Source organism: Phoenix dactylifera, chromosome 12 (genome assembly GCF_051530095.1).
Source record: "Phoenix dactylifera cultivar Ajwa chromosome 12, Ajwa_hap1_PhDact_Kaust_v1.1, whole genome shotgun sequence".
Taxonomy (NCBI): Eukaryota; Viridiplantae; Streptophyta; class Magnoliopsida; order Arecales; family Arecaceae; genus Phoenix; species Phoenix dactylifera.
This window is the reverse complement of record NC_143201.1, coordinates 5,420,773-5,443,605: the sequence shown is the minus strand read 5'-3', so window position 1 is coordinate 5,443,605 and position 22,833 is coordinate 5,420,773. Positions and strand designations below refer to the sequence as shown.

The 22,833-nt window shown below is 43.5% G+C and overlaps 2 protein-coding genes across 2 annotated transcripts in view; both read right to left on the bottom strand.

Annotated features, from left to right (window-relative positions):
* Positions 1-22,833, bottom strand: part of LOC103720361 (hyperosmolality-gated Ca2+ permeable channel 1.7-like) — a 92,597-nt gene that overhangs the window by 46,921 nt on the left and 22,843 nt on the right. The gene's annotated exons all lie outside the window — the stretch shown is intronic.
* LOC148700364 (protein FAR1-RELATED SEQUENCE 5-like) lies at positions 1,325-7,366 on the bottom strand. Its single transcript, XM_089926549.1, has 6 exons — positions 7,103-7,366; positions 6,688-6,765; positions 5,431-6,602; positions 4,632-5,358; positions 3,877-4,350; positions 1,325-3,774 (listed from the first exon to the last, which is right to left on the bottom strand). The coding sequence occupies exons 1-6, from the start codon at positions 7,145-7,147 to the stop codon at positions 3,607-3,609; spliced, it is 2,664 nt and encodes an 887-aa protein (XP_089782675.1). The 5' UTR covers positions 7,148-7,366; the 3' UTR covers positions 1,325-3,606.

Sequence of the window (22,833 nt, the reverse complement as noted above, 5' to 3'; positions counted from 1 at the left end):
ACCGATTAAGGTGAAAGTATGCAATTTGAAAACAATTTTCAGCGGAATAAAACAGGGCTGTTCAAAACAACCCATTGCAAACTTTGGATCTGATCCAATCCTACGAAATTCCCAGATGAATCCGCAGGATATGTGATAGAAATATTCATGCATGGATCACATCGTATGTGTTCTTGAATTGAGATCAAATCTCAACTCCAAAAACTGAAAACAGAACACTAACCTTTTAGCAGGTTGGTTCTAGCTTGCTGCTCCGCAACTGCACAAGCGTCCGGCCTCTACAAGTAATCCACGCGAGGCCTCTGGATCAACCGGCATCCCGGGGAGTGCTAGCTCGCAGGGATGCAGCAGGTGGCCGAGAGAGAGGGAGAGAACTAGGAGGAAGAGGACTAGCTACCCTTTCCTTCAATCTTTTCTTTTTCCTTTCTTTTTCTTACAACATGAACTCTCAAAGCTCACTTCACTCTTTCCCAACCGGTGTCAAAACACCAAATACTCTAAGCCAGATCTTTTTTTTCTCTACAAAGATGGCAGCCATCTCCCCTATTTATAGAGGGAAAGGAAGTCCAACAAAGGGTAGTTCTAAATACACCCCCCCGATTGCTCAGGACACCCCCCAAAAATTAAAAAAAAATTAAATACTCTCTACACCCCCCCATTTGCTAAGGACACCCCTAAAAAATTAAAAAATCCTAAATTACCCTTCACCCTCCCCACCCCCTCACCTAAATTGCTCTCTACACCCCCCAAACCCCCCCCCCAAAACCCCGCTCTTCCCCTCCAAAACTCCACTCCAGCCGGCTTCTCCCTTCCGCCCAAAAAACTTCGCCTCAAGCACCTCAAGCACCTCGCCGGCGGCCAAACCCCCTCCGTCTCCCCCTTCTCCCTCGCCCAAAACCCCCCCGTTCCCCCTTCTCCCTCTCGTCGCCGGCATTCTCCCCTTCTCCCTCTCGTCGCCGGCATTCTCCCGGAACCACCTCCCCGGCCATCTCCCGAGCAACGAGCACCTCGCCGGCGCCTCCACGACCACGTCGAGGTAGCTCCCCGCCCCCCCCGCCTCCAGTGCTCCGTTCGGCACTGGATCGCCGAACAGAACCCTTCTGTTCGGCTGAACAGTGCCGAACAGAAGCCCTCTGTTCGGCAACACTCAACCGAACAGAAGCCTTCTGTTCGGCTGCACGGTGCCGAACAGAAGCCTTCTGTTCGGCTGCACAGTGCCGAACAGAATGGTTCTGTCCGGCTCTGAGCAGCCGAACAGAAGCCTTCTGTTCGGCTCTGTGCAGCCGAACAGAAGCCTTCTGTTCGGCACTGTGCAGCCGAACAGAAGGCTTCTGGTGCCAAATCGCGTGCCGTGCTGAATTTTGTGCCGAACATTTATGTATGCAATTGAATTATTTTCTTTGATATAGCCTAACATTGAATTTCTATATTTTCAGACATGGATCCCCGTCCCGCCAGAGTTAGACCTACGGCGTCAGCTAGGAGACGTCGTGCTAGGATTGCTTCTCCCGAGCCTGCTCATATGCCATCGGACTCTCCTGAGTCAGAGCATGATGATATGCCCGCTAGGGGCGAAGACGATGAGTCCGTTGGACCATGTCCAGGAGGTCCAGAGGATGAGTCCGTCCTGATCAGTTTCAGGACGCATATAGCAGCTTCCATCTGGAGGCAACAGGTATTGTTTATTTGTTATAGCATTATATTTTGTTTATTGATGTTTTATAAAGTAGTAGTAATTATACATTTATATTACAGGAACGAGCTCCACTAAAGTGCATGAACCATACTGCCAAGGTTGGTGAATGGAAGTGGTGGTCTTCAAACCAACCAAATACCAGGTTCAGAGCACTATTGAGGCAGTCGGGCCTCGTAGAGTTAGTACAGTGCTCTTATCGATTCATCGATAAGATTCTGATTTCGGGCTTCGTAGAGAGATGGCAGCCCGAGACGAACACCTTCCATATACCATTTGGCGAGATCACTATCACGTTGGATGATGTATCCGCCATTTTAGGGATTCCTGTCGCAGGTTCCTCAGTATCAGTTTCTCCTGAGAGGATGAGTGATCGGGATGCTGAGGAGCTACTTGTGGAGTTGTTGGGGGTGTCAGCTGGAGACGCGCGTCAGGAGGTACTGTCATCGCGCGGTCAGTCTGTGAGGATGGAGTGGCTGAGGACTCAGTTTCACTCTGTATCTGATAGAGACAGGCAGCAGAGGATAGAGTGTGCAGCACGAGCCTATTTGTTATTTTTGTTAGGCTGCACACTCTTTGCTGATAAGAGTGGGACCAGGGTGCCTATAGCGTATCTGTGTTTACTGCGGGATCTGGATAGGGTGAGCACATATGCCTGGGGTACAGCTGCCTTAGCATATTTGTATCGGCAGTTGGGGATTGCGTCGAGGTCATCAGTGAGACAGATCAGTGGTTATATGACGCTTCTGCAGGCATGGATTTATGAGCATTTTCCAGCACTCAGTCCTCACCCGTCGCTCGAGTATACTGATGCCAGTCCCCGCGTGCACCGCTGGATGCCCGGTACTCCATCCCGTACCACGATGGACCATTTAGTGGTTCTACGTGAGTCATTGGACCTTTTGAGCATCGATGAGGTACGTATCATATTACCATTTGCTTGTGTTTGTCAGTACTTTTAATATGCGATATAGTATTAAACTGAAATGGACCTTTTGTTTTACAGGTTATTTGGGATCCCCATCATCGGCTTCGGGGAGATCGCCCATATATACCCGTCGCATTTTTTAGTGGCTCCATCAAGTGCCTTGATATCGTAGAACCCTATCATCCAGAAAGGGTTCTTAGACAGTTTGGTCGTATTCAGACCATCCCTCGAGCGCCACTAGCCCCTACGCGAGCCAACAGAGGTTCCACAGCAGGCTCGTACCGGATACATTACTCCTATATGGATCAGCTTTGGGAGCGGTGGGAGGACCACGTGCTGAGCCAGGCGAGCAGGAGCCACCCAGTTACCCGGCCATCAGACAGCGTACCGGGATACATGGAGTGGTATCTCCGTATCACGCACGTTGCAGTTCAGCCTCCTCATCTGCGCTCGAGTACTCATTCTGGAGCTAGGGGAGGTCATGATGATGCTGACATGCACCGGCGGCGTAATGCAGCTGCACTCGGTATCAGTACCGACATTGTACGGATGGGTCCCTCAGAGGCTACGTCACTAGGTGCCGGGCACCTATATGATGCTATTTCTCAGATGCATCAGGTACTTCTGGGTGATGAGCCTGGCCCGAGTACAGCACCCTCTCATTCGGATCCAGGACCCTCTCATTCGGACGTACAGCAGTACACGCGTCGACGATGGCGTCATAGGGATTGATGATGGAGCCTTTGTAATCTTTGTAAAGCCTTTGATATTAATGAAAAATATATATTTTTGGTACATTTACGTGTAATCTTTGTAAAGCCTGGCCCGTTCTATTTTACACAAATATAACAGTGCACATAACAATCAATCTAACAATGCGAAGACAGATATTTTTTGATTTATATTGATGATGGAGTTTCACAGTACATGACTCTAAGAGGCCAAAAAAATTTACAACTTTCAAAAATTGTACATATATAAATAATCAATCTAACTCTACTGTCTCGCTAATTATAACATTAGGTGAGATGCTCTCTTTGAACTGTTGAATCCGTGCTTCATATGAATTTTCCCATCCGGTAGCACAAGGAAGATGATATTTTCGCCAGTTGGTCGCTACTGGCGGAACGGGATGTCCCGGCAACAAGAACACCTTCAAAATTAGAAATAAGAAAATATTAATAGCTACAAAATTATAAATAAGCAAAATTAAATAAGCAAAATTAAATATTCGCAAGTGTTGTGAACGTAGTACCTCAACAAAATGATTTCCATTTACGAATCCGATAGCGATATCTTTGCGGGATAGAAGAGGTACTGGCACAGAACGGAGAGGTAGGAAGGTCAGACATTGTTGCAACGAGAGATGGTATAGGACAACATTATAGCAGGATGCTATAAGATGACCCATGTCCGGCATAGTCATCCATCTGTCATATGGTGGACAATCATCATAATATGATAATGCATGAGTGATCTCAGCAATCGTCCCTTCCACACCATATAATGTGCGATAGTGGTCCGAATGACATTGCAACTCTTGCAATAAATCCTTCCTAACACGCACCCAGTCATCTTCTCCAAATCCCAGTAAGTCAGCTATTGCCCTAAATCCGCAATTCCCATCAGCTTTTACATCCTTGATATGCTGGATGTATGGTCTCAAGGCAGAAGGAATAGCATCAATATAGATAATGGGCGTATGTGACTGGGCTCTAGTACGAAAAACCTGCAAATAATATCAAATGATAGAAAATATGTAACAATGGCAGAACATGTCCCGTATCGGCACATCTCGGCACGGCACATCCCGTATCGGCACATCTCGGCACGGCACATCCCGTATCGGCACATCTCGGCACGGCACGTCCCGACATGTCCCGTATCGGCACATCTCGGCACGGCACGTCCCGACATGTCCCGTATCGGCACATGACATACCGGCACGGCACGGACCGTCCCGTAGACGTTGTGATACCTATTGTAAGGAAATAAATATTTGGTACTTACCTTTTGCTTGGGCCGTCTCTTTTGAATCTGAGTAGATGGATTGCGGATGGTAACTTTCTCAACACCAGGTGAATAACTATCCTGTCCAGATAGAACCAACTCAAACGCAGACGGGTCACGTCGAGTAGACGTATCAACCTTCAGTGAAGCGCGCCCACGTGAACCGGTCTTCCGTTTTGCAGGCTCTAAAAGAGGTGTACTATCTGGACTTGCAATCTCTCGTAACTTCTTGATCATCTGCAATTGAGAAGCCCCATCTAACTTCTTGAATCGTAGCGCAATCAAATCTAACTCTGCATCACAACTCAACTGAATTGGCTGCACGGGGGGGGTAGGCAGAATATCAAGTTTCCTCCAATGAGGATCTATGCAGTCGAGAGGAATGGGCCGACCTTCCGCCCTGTACCGCGCAATCTGGTGAGCACATGGTATACCATGTGTGCGTCGAATAGCGCACCCACAATTTGAATCATCAAACCCAACTGAATTGGCTCGTTTCGATTGGGCGAGGACATGATTTAACGCACTTATAGATATGAAACCTCGCAACTCTTTGAATTCAGCTGGCTTGAAGTTGTGCTGCACTACCAATAAACTCTTCTCCAATGAGGCTTTAACGGAGCTGTGCTGCAACTCAATCAATCCATGTATTCTAGTCCAAGATGACTCGAAACTTCCTTGGCTTGATCCAAGCTGCTTTTTGAGCTTTGCATGTGCACTCTCGACCCTAGTAAACAAATGAAAGTTAGATATAAGAATTGAGATAAATTAAAATTAAATGAGTCTTTATTTGTGATACCTATTTGTCGTCACATTTCCGTAGTGCCTGCATGTATCAGTCCACGCCGCAACAAATCTTTCCTTGTATTTGCTCAGCCAAGTATCTGACACATACTGTAGTGCATCTGGATAGGTACCGAACTCTCTCTGCAGTGCACTCCAGCGATCATTATACTCGTCTTCCGTGGAGGACAGCACTAGTACATTCCAACTCATAATAAATTTATCCCATTTCTCCTTCAATTCGAAAAATTTTTTGCACTTGGCCAAAACATTCCTACTAATATGCCATCTACATAATAAATGTCTAGCAGTAGGAAATACTCTATGAATTGCATTCATCAAAGCCAAGTCTCTATCTATAACAATCAACTCAGGCAAAACATCATCAGCTATGACACTGCGCAATCTCTCTAATGCCCAAGTATAGCTTTCTTCCCCCTCAGAATTTAAGTATACAAAAGCAACTGAAAATGTCATGTCAGTAGATGTCACCCCCACAATCTCTAAGAGCGGAAGACGATACCTATTCGTCTTGTACGTGCAATCCATTATCAACACACGGGAAAATGCACGGAACAAATCAATGCTGCCAGGGTGTGCCCAAAATAAGTCATGCACAACATCCGTATTAGTACAATTCCTATGCCACTCAATATATTTAGCCTCTGATAATTTACCTAATAGATGTTGCATTTCAGACCTCCCGGCTTTCTCTGCAACCTTAAACCGTTGACGTACATTGTAGATAGTCTTGATAGTCGTAACATTGAGAGCATCTCTTTCCTTCAATGTGGATAATATGTCCTTTGGACGAACCAAACTCTTCGACATATCCACTAACAATTCCGTCTCCTGCTCAGATAATCTCCCTGCATATGAGTGCCCCTCCAGATTCTCTGCAGCGGGATGATTGTGCACTCCACATACGACCAGTAATATCCAATCATCCGCAGTATCCAATTTCTTTCCTCTTAATGCAAAAGGGCATCCACACTTCTTTGTCCCACAGGCAGTCTTTATTCGCTTTTCTTTTGTGGTTCGGTACGTCCCACCCCTCTCACAACCTAACGTAATTCTGGGTTTCTTAGAAATGGTACCTGCATCGGATGATTTGATTACAACAACAAAACCATTTCGCCTCCCAGCTTCACGACACCAATTACACAAGTCCTCTCTACTCTTGAAGATCTATACATTAAACAATTTATGTAAGTACACAGTTGTAAAAATAGCTCGCTAAACTAATACAAAATTGCACAATATATTATAATACCTCGTAAGTTGTAAATTCGCTTGTGTAATCCAGTACAAATTCTGATCCAATTATACTCGATTCGGTTGTAGCATAGCCCTCCATATAAAATAATTTATCACCAAGAATTAATGAATCAGAGGATCTGTTCGGCACAAAATTCAGCACGGCACGCGATTTGGCACGAGAAGGCTTCTGTTCGGCTGCAGAGTGCCGAACAGAAGCCTTCTGTTCGGCTGCAGTGTGCCGGACAGAAGCCTTATGTTCGGCACTGTGCAGCCGAACAGAAGCCTTCTGTTCGGTAGAGCGTTGCCGAACAGAAGGCTTCTGTTCGGCACTATGCAGCCGAACAGAAGCCTTTTGTTCGGCGATCCAGTGCCGAACGGAGCACGAACCGTGAAAAAAAAAAACTTTCGAAACAAGGTGGAACACGTACCTTTGCGGCCGATTCTTCGTCCCAAATCACTAGTTGCTTGTCCATGCTTCGAATGGGGCTTAAATCTCCTTCAAAGATCGCCTAAACGATGTAAATGGATCGAGGGGTTTAAGGGGGGTTTGAGGGGTGGTTTTTTTTTTCCTTTTCAAAACGAAACGGAGGAGGAGACGGAGGAGGAGGAAGGGGGGTGTACTGAGAAAATTTCAAGGGCAATATGGTAATTACACTAAAGGTTAGTTTGGGTATTTTATTTTTGGTTTTTGGGGGGTGTCCTGAGCAATCGGGGGGGTGTATTTAGAACTAGCCTCCAACAAAGGGGCTCACTTGCCACATGTCAAACATGCATGATGCCACGTGTCCTGGTGCTCATGATGGCCTATAAAGCTCTCATGAAGTGTGATTGGATGGCTATGAGAAAAAATCTCAGTCTAGGGGGTGAGGTGCCCTGGAGGGTGGAGGTGGCACACATGCACTGTGCCACATGTCCAGGACACGGGCCCCGCAGGCTGGATGGATAAGCCAATCCAAGGTGTGAGGTGTCCTATAGGGTGGAGGTGGCACACATGCACTGTGCCACATGTCCAGGACGCGGGCCCTGCAAGCTGGATGGATAAGCCAATTCAAGGTGTGAGGTGTCCTGTAGGGTGGAGGTGGCACACATGCACTGTGCCACATGTCCAGAACGCGGGCCCCGCAGGCTGGATGGATAAGCTCAAAGCCAATCCAAGGTGTGAGGTGTCCTATAAAGAGTACAAATCTAATTTGAACTCTACCACAGGGCTAGGATCAGGGCCGGCCCGAGCCCTAGGCGACCGCGGCGGTCGCCTAAGGCCCCGGGCCAATGAAAGGCCCCAGGAGGTTGACCAAAAGGAAGCAAAGGCCCCCTATAAAACGGGATCAGGAGCTGGCTACGAGTCTTTCCCCTTGATGGAAGGGAGGTGGAGAGTTTCCTAGCCTGCAGAGGGGCAATTTGGGATGTTGGGGACCAATGTTCGCTGTACCGGTCGGTACCGAGCATACCGTACGGGGTTCAGTACTGATACGGCGAACCTTGTTGGGGACAATAGTTTTGTTTTGGGTGGGGGGAGAGAGAGAGAGAGGAGGGATTTGGTTGGCTTGATAGACGCCTGAAGCCACTCTTATCTTTCATCCCTTCTCTTTTTTGGTTTTGGTCTTGGTTTTCCTTCCCTCACATTACTCCTGATCTAGCTGGGCCATCCGGAAGAAAGATAGGGGGATTGGAGATGGACTTCTTGGAGGGTGGAGATTCTTTTAGTTTTCTCCTCTCGGTTTCTTCTCCCCTCTTGGGTGGTAGAGAGAGAAAAGGAGGGAGGGGGTTGAATGGCTGCTGTGCTATGATGTTGCAGTTGCTGCTTGGGTACTCACTTGAAGGGGAGATGGTGGGACGGGACTTTTATTAATTAAAATGGAGTGAATTTCCCATAATGGCCCTACTTTCTCTTATAGAGAGGTTCCTTTTATGGACAAATTCTTTTCTTTACCTTGACCATGAAGTGCCATGGGATGACCTTTTCCTATTCGGCTCTTGCTTGACATGGTAAACAGTATTGCCAAGCATTATCTCAGTTATTTAATCAGTTTCATGGCCCTTCATTTAGAGTAATTACTTTTATGTGCTTCCATTCAAGAATTATATTAAATTGAAAAGGCTTCTTGTCTATCTTCGTTAGATTCATGTATCTTTGTTAAAATAGTGTACTTGATAGCTATCTATTTTCATATATTTTTTTAAGTATTTTATATTTATTAAAAAAATAATTATTAAAAAAAAGGCCTCGTTCATTGGATTCGCCTTAGGCCCCGGAATGTATTGAGCCGCCCCTGGCTAGGATGCATCCAGTATGCAGTCCTCACACGCATCACGAGGTGTGGGTCCCACTCAAGCAAGATGTGGGGCCCACAAGGATATAAGGTGGGACCTACGCAAAAGGGCAAAAGGGGAAAAGAAGATGGTCCCAACCCTATATAAAGAAAAAGGGTTCTAATCAACCTTTTAGCTAGTCAAATCTGATTTGACTCGAACCCAAGGAAATTGAACATCGAATCACATTCAATGTCAATTGTGGTTTGACCTAACTTTCTCCACTCAATCTAATTGAGTCTAATTGGTGATCCAATCACCAATTGGTCTCTCCAATATGAGCAACAATTTGCTCAGGGTATAACGGTTAATCACATTGATCATTTTACCCTTTCATGATTCTCAGCCAGAAATGATCAATCCAGAAAAGGCCTCAAAGCGTGTGACCTCACAGGTTCGAACTTAAGCTGGTAGCATAGGAACACTTTCTGTACCAATCGATGTAACCATCTAGCAATGGGACCCGACGTCCAGATAAGCCGAAATAGATGCAGAGCAACATTCTAGAACCTATGGACTATGGTTACCGCATAATTCATCCTCTTGACTAGAAAATGCCCAGGGTGGGTTCAGAGTCTGTCTACCCTGAAACGATCCATCCGGAAATATGTTTCAATTCAATAAGTCAAGTGATAGTGATTTGACTTTTTCTGGCCAGGGTACTACTTAATTGAAAACACAAGGCATTCACACTTATTTCTAAGGAAGGTCAATCCCATCTTGATCTGCAACTGACTACCACAAGTACTTGACTGGACCCAGAAACCTTCCGTCGCTGGATTATAAATTCAGGTAGTCCAACACCAAAGTACCGTGAGTTGCTTGCAAGCCACCGGTTGCAATCTCAGGTCTAAAGGATACATATACCCATATCCACTCGGAACAACTCTTGACAAGAGAGAGTCCGTCAATTGGTCACGTTCAGTGAACGTACACTACCATTCACCTGTATACCATACTAGTATCTCTATATTCTTTGGTTTGGAAAACAACCAACAAATATGATACACAATGACCTATGCCCGATAATACTATCGTCCTATTAATAGTATATCATACAGTCATGAACATTTAAGGACCTGTGTGACAAAATCATATTTCATTACACAAAGCAGTCCTAAAGACTTCATCACATCGGAGTTTGTGAAGATGTTCTGGTGATGAATAAATACTATGTTATTTATAATTGATTCAAATACATTTACAATCAACAATTGATTGGATTTAGGACACAATTCCCAACAACGGCACCGTACAGACTCATACAATGCCGAACCGATCACCGGCCGGTAAGCCCTCCAGTACCGGTTCGGCAAACCTTGATACAGATTTTACTTAGGCTTGCTATCTGTAATGCATTTTCATCCTCTTGGACATTAAAATCAGTTGTTTATCATATAACTAATTGCAATTATCATTACAACTATCCACCTCATGTCCTATGTCTATTTAATCTTCCTGGCATTCTTGCTTATATGAAGACGTGGTTCCTCTAGCCCTCGTAAACTCTTAGGCCATGTTTTATTATCCAAAACAAAGATCAAAAATGGAATACCTATTCCCCTTTTTCCAAGAATCATCGGGTAGTGACTAATTCCTATTCCTAGATTTGGATAAGGGGTTGTTTGGTTTCCTCCAATTGGGCAGCCTGCAAGTCAATTGCTGTGAAAGACTTGCAGTTGTTTGGCTTCCTGCAAGTCACTCTAGGTGCAAGCAACTAATGTCAACTTTTGGGGCTTTAGCTAGGAAAGCACTTGCAGCCAAACTGGTTGTGAGCATTTTAGCATCCTTCGCTCGCAACCTTGTTAGGAGTAACTTCCTATCTTCCACCCCATTAGGCTAGCATTAGACCTCGACCCTCAATAATATAATGTTAACATATTAACTATCAATCAATTATTATACTAATATATATTATAAATGATATATTATAATAATAATATATATGGATTATAATATCAAAAAAATAAAATGTGATTATTGTCCATAACGATTATTATATTAACTATAATATTGGGTGAGGCTTCCTTCCCTTTTGCACAAAGTAAAATGCACTTTGAAAATATCTCTAAAATACACTACTATGAAGATCTTAAAATCCACGATCTAGATTTTATAGTTCAAATCAAAATGACCATAAACAATCTTGATCTTGTCCTTGCATCCAGATTAATTAGTACCATAAGTTCTAGGTTCATAATATAGATTCTCCATTCCCTTCAATCATAAGATCCAACTTGACCATATTATTCACATATTTGAAAAACCATGAAGAAAGTCTATATTCTATGCTTCATTTGACTTTTTGATTTTTACAATGAATTATTATCTTGCCAAGGCATTAGGTTTGTGGAGCACAGCCAGTGCCCAAGAAAACTATCTGTTGGTTTGCTCTTGGTTCCTTTTCTTGATAAGTAAGACAACACCTTGGATCTGAAAAAAGAGGGTAATATACATGCTAGGTTCTTATATAAGCAAATATTAGTATTGTAATATATTATTGTATTAGCACTAATGTTAATAATATTATTAATGTAGATTACATCATTCTAATTATATAGATCAAATTGTTATAAATCATATAATTTTATATATAATATATTTCATTATATTATTTTGGTAGCCATTATCACGATACTGTTGGTATTAATCATGGTTTGCTGAACCGGCCCGTACTGAGCGGTACCGGCCAGTTCAGCACGTACCGAACTAATACCGGAGCTCACTAGTATGCCGGTTCGGTTGGCTCGGCGGACACTGTGTGGAGTGATTGATTAAAACCCCATTTGATTTTGATGAGCTCAAAGCATTTGAGTATATCTTTTAATTACTAATGAATTCAATTGAGTGTTTCAGTGAAAATCCTGTCTAAGTGTCCCAAGACTTGGTTCATAATTGTTGGATAAGTTAAGGAGTCTGTTTGAACCAATGTCTGAGACTCGAGTCGACTCCCGAGTATCACGAGTCGACTCCAAGCGTATCAAGTTCACTGGCACGAGCTCGAGTCAACTCCAGATGAGTACGAGTCGACTCCGACTGAGAACAGACAGAAGAACAGAAAGGATCAACTCAGAACCTGTCAACGAGTCGACTCCTGAAGTGCGCGAGTCGACTCCAATGTTCACCAAGTCGACTCCAGGGAAGTAAGAGTCGACTCCAAGCAGTCACAGGCAGAAAAGTCAGAGAGCAGTTTTCGGGTCTGAGATTCGAGTCGACTCCAGTGGAACGCGAGTCGACTCCAAAGAAAGCAAGAGTCGACTCTCAGCGGTACACAAAGAAAGTCAGAGACCATTTTATGGACTCTGAGATTCGAGTCGACTCCCGCAATACGCGAGTCGACTCCAAGACACCGCGACCCCAAGACAGACAGAAAACCAAGTTACTGCCTCTGAGATTCGAGTCGACTCCCAGACAGCTCGAGTCGACTCCAAGACAGCTTCACGTCAAAAGGCAGAAGACCAACTTTCGGAAACTGAGAGCCAAGTCGACTCCAAGGAAGTTCGAGTCGACTCCAAGACTGGATGAGCCAAAAGACAGAGGATCGGGAGTTCGGGCTCTGAGATTCGAGTCGACTCCCAGGACAATCGAGTCGACTCGAGTGGACAAAATTCAAAATTGGATCCACGGACTTCAGTGGATGAGCCGACTCCAAAATTGCCAAGTCAGCTCCAGAAGTTGACGAGTCGACTCCAGGTCAAGACGAGTCGACTCCCAGTCGTGAAGGCAACTTTAATTCAAATTTGGAACAGTTGCCGAGTCGACTCCGGAAAAGCTTGAGTCGACTCCCGCTACAGCCGAGTCGACTCCTGATCGCGCGAGTCGACTCCAACCCACCAACGGTCATATTGTCAGGCTGCGCAGAGTGTTCAGAACGGGCAGAAAAAGCACTCTAACGGCTAGTTTCCGTGGGGGTTGGCTTAAATAGCCACAGAGGACTGTAGCAAGGCAGAGAACAGCCATTCCACTCCAACTAATCAAGCATTCAAGCTCTGCAAGGTGCTCATCAACGAAAAAGGGAAGATCTGCATTTACTGCTCCACCTACATCTTCCCAGCAATTAAAGCCTTCTCCTCCAGCATTCAAGTCGACTACACATTCAAGAGGAGACCGGAGTTCAAGAAGCCTTACCTCTTCTTCAGCTTAAAAGCGTTTGAGGGCTTCTAAACTCCTCTTTGATTATATTGTTTTATATCTGCTTTTGAGAAGCTTATTTTCTGTTTTCTCTCTACTACTTGTATTTACTTGGTTCAATCGGGGGATTGAATCAAGGGGATTAAGGTTTGTTGGTGAGCCAAGATAAAACCAACGTGTGTAAGGGGTTGATTGTGATCCCGGGAAAACAATCAGGGTTGGTTCTAGTCGGTGAGCCTGGGAAAACCGACCGAGTTCGTTGTGAGCTCGTAAAACAACAAGTTTGGTTGTGAGCTTGCAAAACAACCGACTGTAATCCAAGGGGGTTATAGTGAATTCCCAAGTGAGACTTGGGGAGTGGACGTAGGAGCAAGGGTTAGCTCCGAACCACTATAAAACTTGGTGTTTGTGTTGGATTGTCTCTTCTTCTTCCCCTCACATCACTCACAGCACTTAGCATAAATTAAATAACTTGCAAAAGTTTTTAATTAATCAACCACATCGTTTTAAATATCTAAATTAATTTAAAAACCCAATTCACCCCCCCCCCCTCTTGGGTTGTCTATCTGGGCAACAAGTGGTATCAGAGCCTAAACTCTTCCACCCAAGAGTAAAAGATCGAAATGACAACCCCATTTGGATCTTCCCACATTGAGGGTCAGTCCACCCAAAGACCCCCATTCTTTAATGGGTCTGACTACTCATATTGGAAGGCTAGGATGAGAATATTCATCCAAGCCCAAGACTATGAGATGTGGACTATTGTAGTAAATGAGCCATACATCCCATCCATATATGTAGAGGGTGTCAAGGTACCCAAACTAGAAACGGATTGGGATGAACATGACATGAGGAAGGCACAACTTAATTCCAAAGCTATGAATGTACTCTATTGTGCCTTAGATAGAAATGAATTCAATAGGGTTTCAACTTGCAATTCTGCAAAAGAAATTTGGGACAGACTTGAAGTGACCCATGAGGGCACGAATCAAGTCAAGGAATCCAAAATAAACATCTTGGTTCATAAATATGAACTATTTAAAATGGATTCAAATGAAACAATCACATGCATGTTCACTAGGTTTACTGATATTGTCAATGGCCTAAAAAGCCTTGGCAAGAACTATACTAACAGTGAGCTTGTCAGGAAAATCCTTCGGTGTCTACCAAGGTCGTGGGAAGCTAAAGTGACGGCAATCCAAGAAGCCAAGGACTTGAACAAGTTACCACTTGAGGAGCTTCTTGGATCCCTTATGACGCACGAGCTCACCATGAAACAACACAACGAGGAAGAGTTCTCCCATAAGAAAAAGGTAATAGCTTTAAAATCTACTTCATCTAACAAAGACTTATCTTGCAGTAGCAGCAGTGAAGAAGAAGAACATGAGGAAGATGATGGTGAGACGCTTCTTGTGCGTAAGTTCAAGAAATTCATCAACCACAAGAAGGCGTATCATCAAAGGAGAGGCCCCTCAAATTCCTATCGAAAGGATAAGGGTAAGGAAAGGGAAAATGAGGGGATAGGATGTTACGAGTGCAAGAAGCCGGGTCACATAAGAGCAGAGTGCCCCTTACTGAAGAAGGGGAGTAAGTACAAGAAGAAGAAGGCTCTTGTCACTACACTATCCGACTCCGACTCATCATCCTCCTCATTAGATGATGAACAAGAAGAGAAGGCCAATTTCTGCTTCATGGCCAACGAAAACGAGGTAACTTTCGATACGCATCTTGATTTTTCTTTTGATGAACTTTATGATGCTTTTAATGAATTAATGGTAGAATATAAGGCTATAAATCTTAAGAATAAAGAACTAAAAATAGCTAATCAATCACACCTACATAAATACGATAAATTAGTTAAGGATAAGGATTTAATCACCAAAGAAAATATAGAACTTAAAACAAGCAACCAACTTTTAACTCAAAAGACTAACACCTTAACTAAAGATAATGAAAAACTAACTAAGGAATTTTCAGAACTTAAAAAATATAAACAAACCTTAGATAAGGATCTTACAAAAGAACTTAATGATCTAAAAGCTGAAAATCAAACACTAACTAAAGAACTTAACAAATACAAACCCTTAGTTGAAAAATTTACATATAGTTCTGAAAAATTAAACATGATACTAAATAGTCAACGAGCCGTATTTAATAAAGCGGGTTTAGGGTATAAACCAAGAAATAAACAAAAACTTCTTAGTAACTTCTTTGTTAAAGCTGGAGAAACTAAAACTAAGAAAATAACTTGCTTTTGCTGTGGTACAGTAGGTCATAAAGCAAATGTGTGTAATTTTAGGAAAAGTATAACTAAAAGAAAAGTTAAAAGGGTATGGGTTCCAAAAGGAACCAACTTGACTAACCATGAAGGACCCAAGAAAACTTGGGTACCTAAGATGACATGATTTGTTTGTGTAGGAGTGTCTTGCAGCCAAGGTCAACAAAAACTGCTGGTATTTGGATAGTGGCTGCTCAAGGCACATGACGGGTGATAAAGATCAATTTTTCACCCTTGAAGCTAAGAAGGGAGGTGCTGTGACTTTTGGAGACAACAACCAAGGTCACATCATTGGTATTGGTAAAGTTCAAATCACCCCTTCTACTTTTATAGATAATGTTAGATATGTTGATGGTCTTAAGCATAACTTGTTAAGCATTAGTCAATTATGTGATAAAGGATATGATGTTATGTTTAAACCATCACTATGCATTATAACAAATCCTAATGATAATAGTTTAGTTTTTAAAGGGATTAGGCGTGGAAATGTATATGTTGTAGACCTAGAAGATCTTGCAAAACATAACCAATGTTTAGTTGTTAATGAAACTAAAGAAAATGATGCTAGTTGGTTATGGCACCGTAAGTTAGGTCATGCAAGCATGGACACAATAACTAAACTAGTTAAAAGAGACTCCGTGATAGGTTTGCCAAAATTAAAATTTGAAAAGAACAAAATATGTGAAGCATGTCAATTTGGCAAACAATCTAGGAACTCATTTAAATCCATAAAATGTGTCTCTACTTCTAGACCTTTAGAATTATTACACATGGATCTATTCGGTCCAACTAGAACAACAAGCCTAGGTGGAAATAAATATGGTCTAGTCATTGTAGATGATTATTCTAGGTACACATGGGTCATGTTCCTAGCACATAAGGATCAAGCATTTTCTGTCTTTAAGAAATTCCATAAAGAAGTAACCAATGCTAGAGATAACTCAGTAATAGCTATTAGAAGTGACCATGGTACCGAATTCGAAAATCAGTCATTTGAGGAGTTTTGTAGTAAAAAGGGGATAACCCATAATTTTTCAGCACCTAGGACACCACAACAAAATGGAGTTGTGGAAAGAAAAAATAGAACACTAGAAGAAATGGCTAGAACTATGTTATGTGAAAGTAACCTCCTTAAGTACTTTTGGGGAGAAGCCATTAATACCTCTTGCCATATATTAAATAGAGTTTTGTTAAGACCCATTATAAAGAAAACACTTTATGAACTTTGGAAAAACAGAAAACCAAAGTTAATTACTTTCATGTTTTTGGATGTAGGTGTTTTGTTCATAATAATGGGAAAGATAATCTAGGTAAATTTGACTCTAAATCGGATGAAGGAATATTCTTAGGTTATTCTACAACTAGTAAAGCCTATAGAGTCTTTAATAAAAGAACCTTAGTTATAGAAGAATCTATACATGTTGTTTTTGATGACTCTAGTGACATCTCGTCTAGTAAGAAGATTAATTTTGATGATGATGTTGAAATACTTGAAGAAAAGATAGATGAGATGGGATTTCAAGATAAAAATCAAAAGTTGATTGAAGGAGAATCATCAAGCCAAGAGGGTATTGTGGATCATGGGCTAACTAAAGCTTGGAGGTATGCTCATGGGCATCCTAAGGAACTAATTCTAGATGATCCATCTCAACCCGTTAGGACTAGAGCATCCCTTAGGAATTTGAATAACCATCTAGCTTTTGTTTCACACTTTGAGCCCAAACATATAGAAGAAGCCGAAAATGATGTAAATTGGATAAATGCAATGCAAGAAGAACTAAACCAATTTACTAGAAACAAAGTGTGGAATCTAGTAGAGAGACCTTCTGAATATCCAATTATAGGTACTAAATGGATATATAAAAATAAGCTAGATGAAAATAGAATTGTTATAAGGAATAAGGCTAGACTAGTAGCAAAGGGTTATAATCAAGAAGAAGGCATAGATTTTGATGAAACCTTTGCTCCCGTAGCTAGACTTGAGGCTATTAGATTATTATTAGCATATGCATGCTCTAAGGACTTCAAACTATATCAAATGGATGTAAAAAGTGCTTTTTTAAATGGGTATATTAATGAGGAGGTATATGTAGAACAACCTCCTGGTTTTGAAAATCATCAATATCCCAATCATGTATATAAACTAGACAAAGCACTTTATGGTTTAAAACAAGCACCTAGAGCATGGTATGAGAGGCTTAGCAAATTCCTATTAGAACATGAATTCTCTAGGGGAAATGTAGATACAACATTATTTCTGAAAAAACAAAATAAGGATATGTTATTAGTACAGATTTATGTTGATGATATCATTTTCGGTGCTACTAACAATCGCCTCTGCGAAGAGTTTGCTGATTTGATGCAGAGTGAGTTTGAGATGAGCATGATGGGAGAGCTGAACTACTTCCTCGGGCTTCAAATCAAACAGTCTGAAGGAGGCATCTTCATCAATCAAGCTAAATATATCAAGGAGATGCTCAAGAAGTTTGATATGGAGGGAAACAAATCAATCAGCACCCCCATGAGCTCATCATGCAAATTAGACCAAGATGAATCAGGTAAATCTGTAGATCAAAAACTTTATAGAGGTATGATAGGATCTTTACTGTATCTTACTGCAAGTAGACCTGATATTATGTTTAGTGTGTGCATGTGTGCTAGATATCAGGCTAATCCTAAAGAAACACACCTAGCTGCAGTTAAGAGAATTTTTAAATACTTAATAGGAACTAAGAACATAGGGCTATGGTACTCTAAAGAATCTAGCCTAAACTTAATAGGATACACAGATTCAGACTTCGCTGGATGTAAGCTTGATAGAAAAAGTACCAGCGGGTCGTGTCAATTTCTAGGAGAAAACCTTATCTCATGGTTTAGCAAGAAACAAAACTCGGTTGCATTATCCACTGCAGAAGCTGAATATGTTGCAGCCGGGAGTTGTTGTGCTCAAATCTTATGGATTAAACAACAGTTAGAAGATTATGGCATTAAACAAGATAAAATTTCCATTAATTGTGATAATACAAGTGCCATAAATCTAACTAAAAATCCAATTCAACATTCAAGAACTAAACACATTGAGATAAGACATCACTTCATAAGAGATCATGTATTGAATGGTGATGTGACACTCCAATTTGTTTGTACTGATAATCAATTAGCAGATATTTTTACAAAACCCCTAAGTGAAGAGAGGTTTAGTGTGCTTAGGAGGGGATTAGGAGTGATTGATCCATCCTAGTGGTAGTTTCAACTAGATTCATTGATTTTTGATGATTACAATATGGTTAAAATAGAGTTCCTTTTCAATGATCATCAAATCAGATCTTAATTAGGTGATTTTCCCTCATTTGGCACGATTATAGCATGATTTTTAGGTGCGTGCCAAGGTTAGAGACGACTCGAGTAAGTTACAGAGCCGGCTCCTAAGGGGGAGTCGACTCGCGCATTGGCGGGAGTCGACTCGCAAAGATGGCAGCAGAGGGGGAGTCGACTCGCATATTGTCGGGAGTCGACTCGAGGCCTACAGGCGCATAAGGAGAGTCGACTCGCGCATATTCTGGAGTCGACTCGAGGTTGAGTCGACTCGCGACTCAGTGGAGTCGACTCGCAGTCGGGATCCGACTTTTTAACCCTAGATTTGTCGTTTCGAAAACACTTTTCTCTCAAGCCGCCACTGTTCAAAAAGCCCTAGAGGCGACTCCTAGGTCGTCCCCGATCGTCTCCAACCCTTTTTCCGTCGATTTTTCACCGGTTCTTAGGGTTTTCGTCCGTTCCTAGGTCGTCTCCGGTCCGTCCCAAGCTTCCTCCGTCGACCCTTCTCCGTCCTTTAGGTTCTTCATTCCATTTTAGGTCAAAATGCCACGTAAGACCGTGGTTAGGAAGAGGTCCCGTCCCGAGGCCGGTCCCGAGCGGCGCTCCAAGGCGCGGCACGATCCCGCGAGGCAACCACCTCCGGCTCGTTTCCCGCCTAGGGCGGTTCCCGCGAGGCCATTGGCCGGGAAGGTCGTCTCCACCGGGAGGTATGTCGATTTCGACTTCCTCTCCCGGGAAGGTTTCACCATAGGTGAAAGACTTAGGGTCCAGGGCTTAGAGTTCTTCCTTACATTGGACCTCCCCACATATCCAGGGCTCGTTAGAGAGTTTTACGGTACCGTCCATCGGGGAGATGGGGGTATCGAGGGCACAGTAGCCGGTGTCCCTGTGTTTGTCACGGAGGATCTTATTGGCCACATCCTCCACCTTCCACTAGTAGGGGTGGCTCCCACACATCCCGAGGACAGAGTTGAGGCCCTTACGGCCGTTCTCGGGCATCCACCCCAGTCACCCGTAGACGAGGTATCCGCCAGCTCACTACCGATTGAGATGCGGATCCTCTTGAGTATACTGTCTAGGTCCATCTTCCCTAAGACAGGGAGATTTGATTTTGTAAATGAGAGGGACCTAGCTCTTATGTTCTATATGCTTCACGACACCCCAATCAACTTCCCTAAAATCATATATCGATACATGTGTGAGCCCCTAGATAGACCTAGGCTCACCCTCCCATATGGCATGATATTCACCCTTCTGTTTAGGGAGTACGAGGTTCCCATTCCTGAGGGGGAGCCCTTTCGCGCTTTGCGATGGACTGATCGCACGCGTGCGGGGACCCTACACAGGATGGGGTTTCGGAAGAGAGAGGGGGTATGGGTTAGGAAGTCTACCCTCACCGCTCAGACCACCAGACCTTCACCCAGTCCTGAGCCCGATTCAGACTACCCAGACCTTCCAGACCATCCAGACCTTCCATCCACTCCTCCTGCTCCTACCACCTCCGCCGGACCTTCCTCCTCGGCACCACCCTCTATGGCGGTCCGGATTGATCCTGAGCAGCTCCGGGAGCTGCGACAGGAGATAGTCAGAGAGGTGAGGGATGAGCTGCTTCGGGAGCTCCGGGGTGCGGTGCCTGCTCCCACTCCTGCACCCGTATCTTCTCAGTTGGTTCCTTCCTTGACAGCCGTGACTGACATGACGGCTCATGTACGGGAAGAGATCTACAATGTCCGGAGTTTGGTCCAGGCCCAGTTCCAGAGCATGAGTGAGGTCACGAGCACCACTCGACAGATGCGAGAGGACATAGGTCGTGACATGCACACCACCACCGAGGGGGCCGAGCGCTTGTCGAATGTACTCATCGACAAGCTGGATGCACTTCAGACGTCAGTGACTGGGCTTCAGACGTCGGTGACTGAGCTCTCCACTACACATAGCAGAGCCACTACGTCTATTATCACGCAGCTCGGACATGTTACAGATGCAGTCACCCTCCTCATGGAGCAGAGCCGATTGAGAGGAGGAGCACCATCCTCGAGAGGAGGAGCCACCTCATCGAGAGGGGGAGATACATCCTCGAGGGGGGGATCTTCATCCTCGAGGAGACCATAGATGCTCTTTTTGTTTTGCTTTGTATTGTTTTGCTTTACTTATTGTATGCTCAAATGTATTCACATTCATATCAATACAATGAGTAGACATCTTATCTTCATTTCTGTGCCATGTGATGATTGGTTGTGCCATTTGTGCCATTGATTGTGTGTGATTACCTCCTTTTTGATATGATGACAAAAAGGGGGAGAAATATGTAAAAGGTGGGGGAGAAACATGGATAAAATATGTAAAAGAAATCAATAAAAAGATAAACTCTTAAAAACTTAAATCAATAAAAAGATAAACTCTTAAAAACACACACAAATTTGTTCTAAGTGGATTCGGTACCTCGAGGCTCATTATCTCTCTTTTGGGGCTCCTAATGGAGTAATCTCCAGAATCTATTCAAGGGATATTCGGAGATTAGCTGAATCTTACTCATGAACAAATTGACAGATTTTTCCCTCTAAAAACCAAAAAATTCAGTTCAAAAACTTCAAAGCATTAAAAGAAAATTCAGAGAATCAAAACATAGTTGAATGCATATGTTGAGGGGGAGAATCTGAATTTTAATCAAACTAAATCATTAATGACATATAAGCCAAACAATTGATTGCATAATATGAAGGCTTATATAATTCCAAATGAAAGGGGGAGCTTTAACTCCGAAATTTAATGTTTCACTCCTTTCAAGCTTGGACAAATTGAATTACCAGACATTTGAATTCATTTATGGATTTTATTTCATTATTTATTGAGCAACTCATTTTACATATACTCAATGTTTTGTCATCATCAAAAAGGGGGAGATTGTGGAGTGATTGATTAAAACCCCATTTGATTTTGATGAGCTCAAAGCATTTGAGTATATCTTTTAATTACTAATGAATTCAATTGAGTGTTTCAGTGAAAATCCTGTCTAAGTGTCCCAAGACTTGGTTCATAATTGTTGGATAAGTTAAGGAGTCTGTTTGAACCAATGTCTGAGACTCGAGTCGACTCCCGAGTATCACGAGTCGACTCCAAGCGTATCAAGTTCACTGGCACGAGCTCGAGTCGACTCCAGATGAGTACGAGTCGACTCCGACTGAGAACAGACAGAAGAACAGAAAGGATCAACTCAGAACCTGTCAACGAGTCGACTCCTGAAGTGCGCGAGTCGACTCCAATGTTCACCAAGTCGACTCCAGGGAAGTAAGAGTCGACTCCAAGCAGTCACAGGCAGAAAAGTCAGAGAGCAGTTTTCGGGTCTGAGATTCGAGTCGACTCCAGTGGAACGCGAGTCGACTCCAAAGAAAGCAAGAGTCGACTCTCAGCGGTACACAAAGAAAGTCAGAGACCATTTTATGGACTCTGAGATTCGAATCGACTCCCGCAATACGCGAGTCGACTCCAAGACACCGCGACCCCAAGACAGACAGAAAACCAAGTTACTGCCTCTGAGATTCGAGTCGACTCCCAGACAGCTCGAGTCGACTCCAAGACAGCTTCACGTCAAAAGGCAGAAGACCAACTTTCGGAAACTGAGAGCCGAGTCGACTCCAAGGAAGTTCGAGTCGACTCCAAGACTAGATGAGCCAAAAGACAGAGGATCGGGAGTTCGGGCTCTGAGATTCGAGTCGACTCCCAGGACAGTCGAGTCGACTCGAGTGGACAAAATTCAAAATTGGATCCACGGACTTCAGTGGATGAGCCGACTCCAAAATTGCCAAGTCAGCTCCAGAAGTTGACGAGTCGACTCCAGGTCAAGACGAGTCGACTCCCAGTCGTGAAGGCAACTTTAATTCAAATTTGGAACAGTTGCCGAGTCGACTCCGGAAAAGCTTGAGTCGACTCCCGCTACAGCCGAGTCGACTCCTGATCGCGCGAGTCGACTCCAACCCACCAACGGTCATATTGTCAGGCTGCGCAGAGTGTTCAGAACGGGCAGAAAAAGCACTCTAACGGCTAGTTTCCGTGGGGGTTGGCTTAAATAGCCACAGAGGACTGTAGCAAGGCAGAGAACAGCCATTCCACTCCAACTAATCAAGC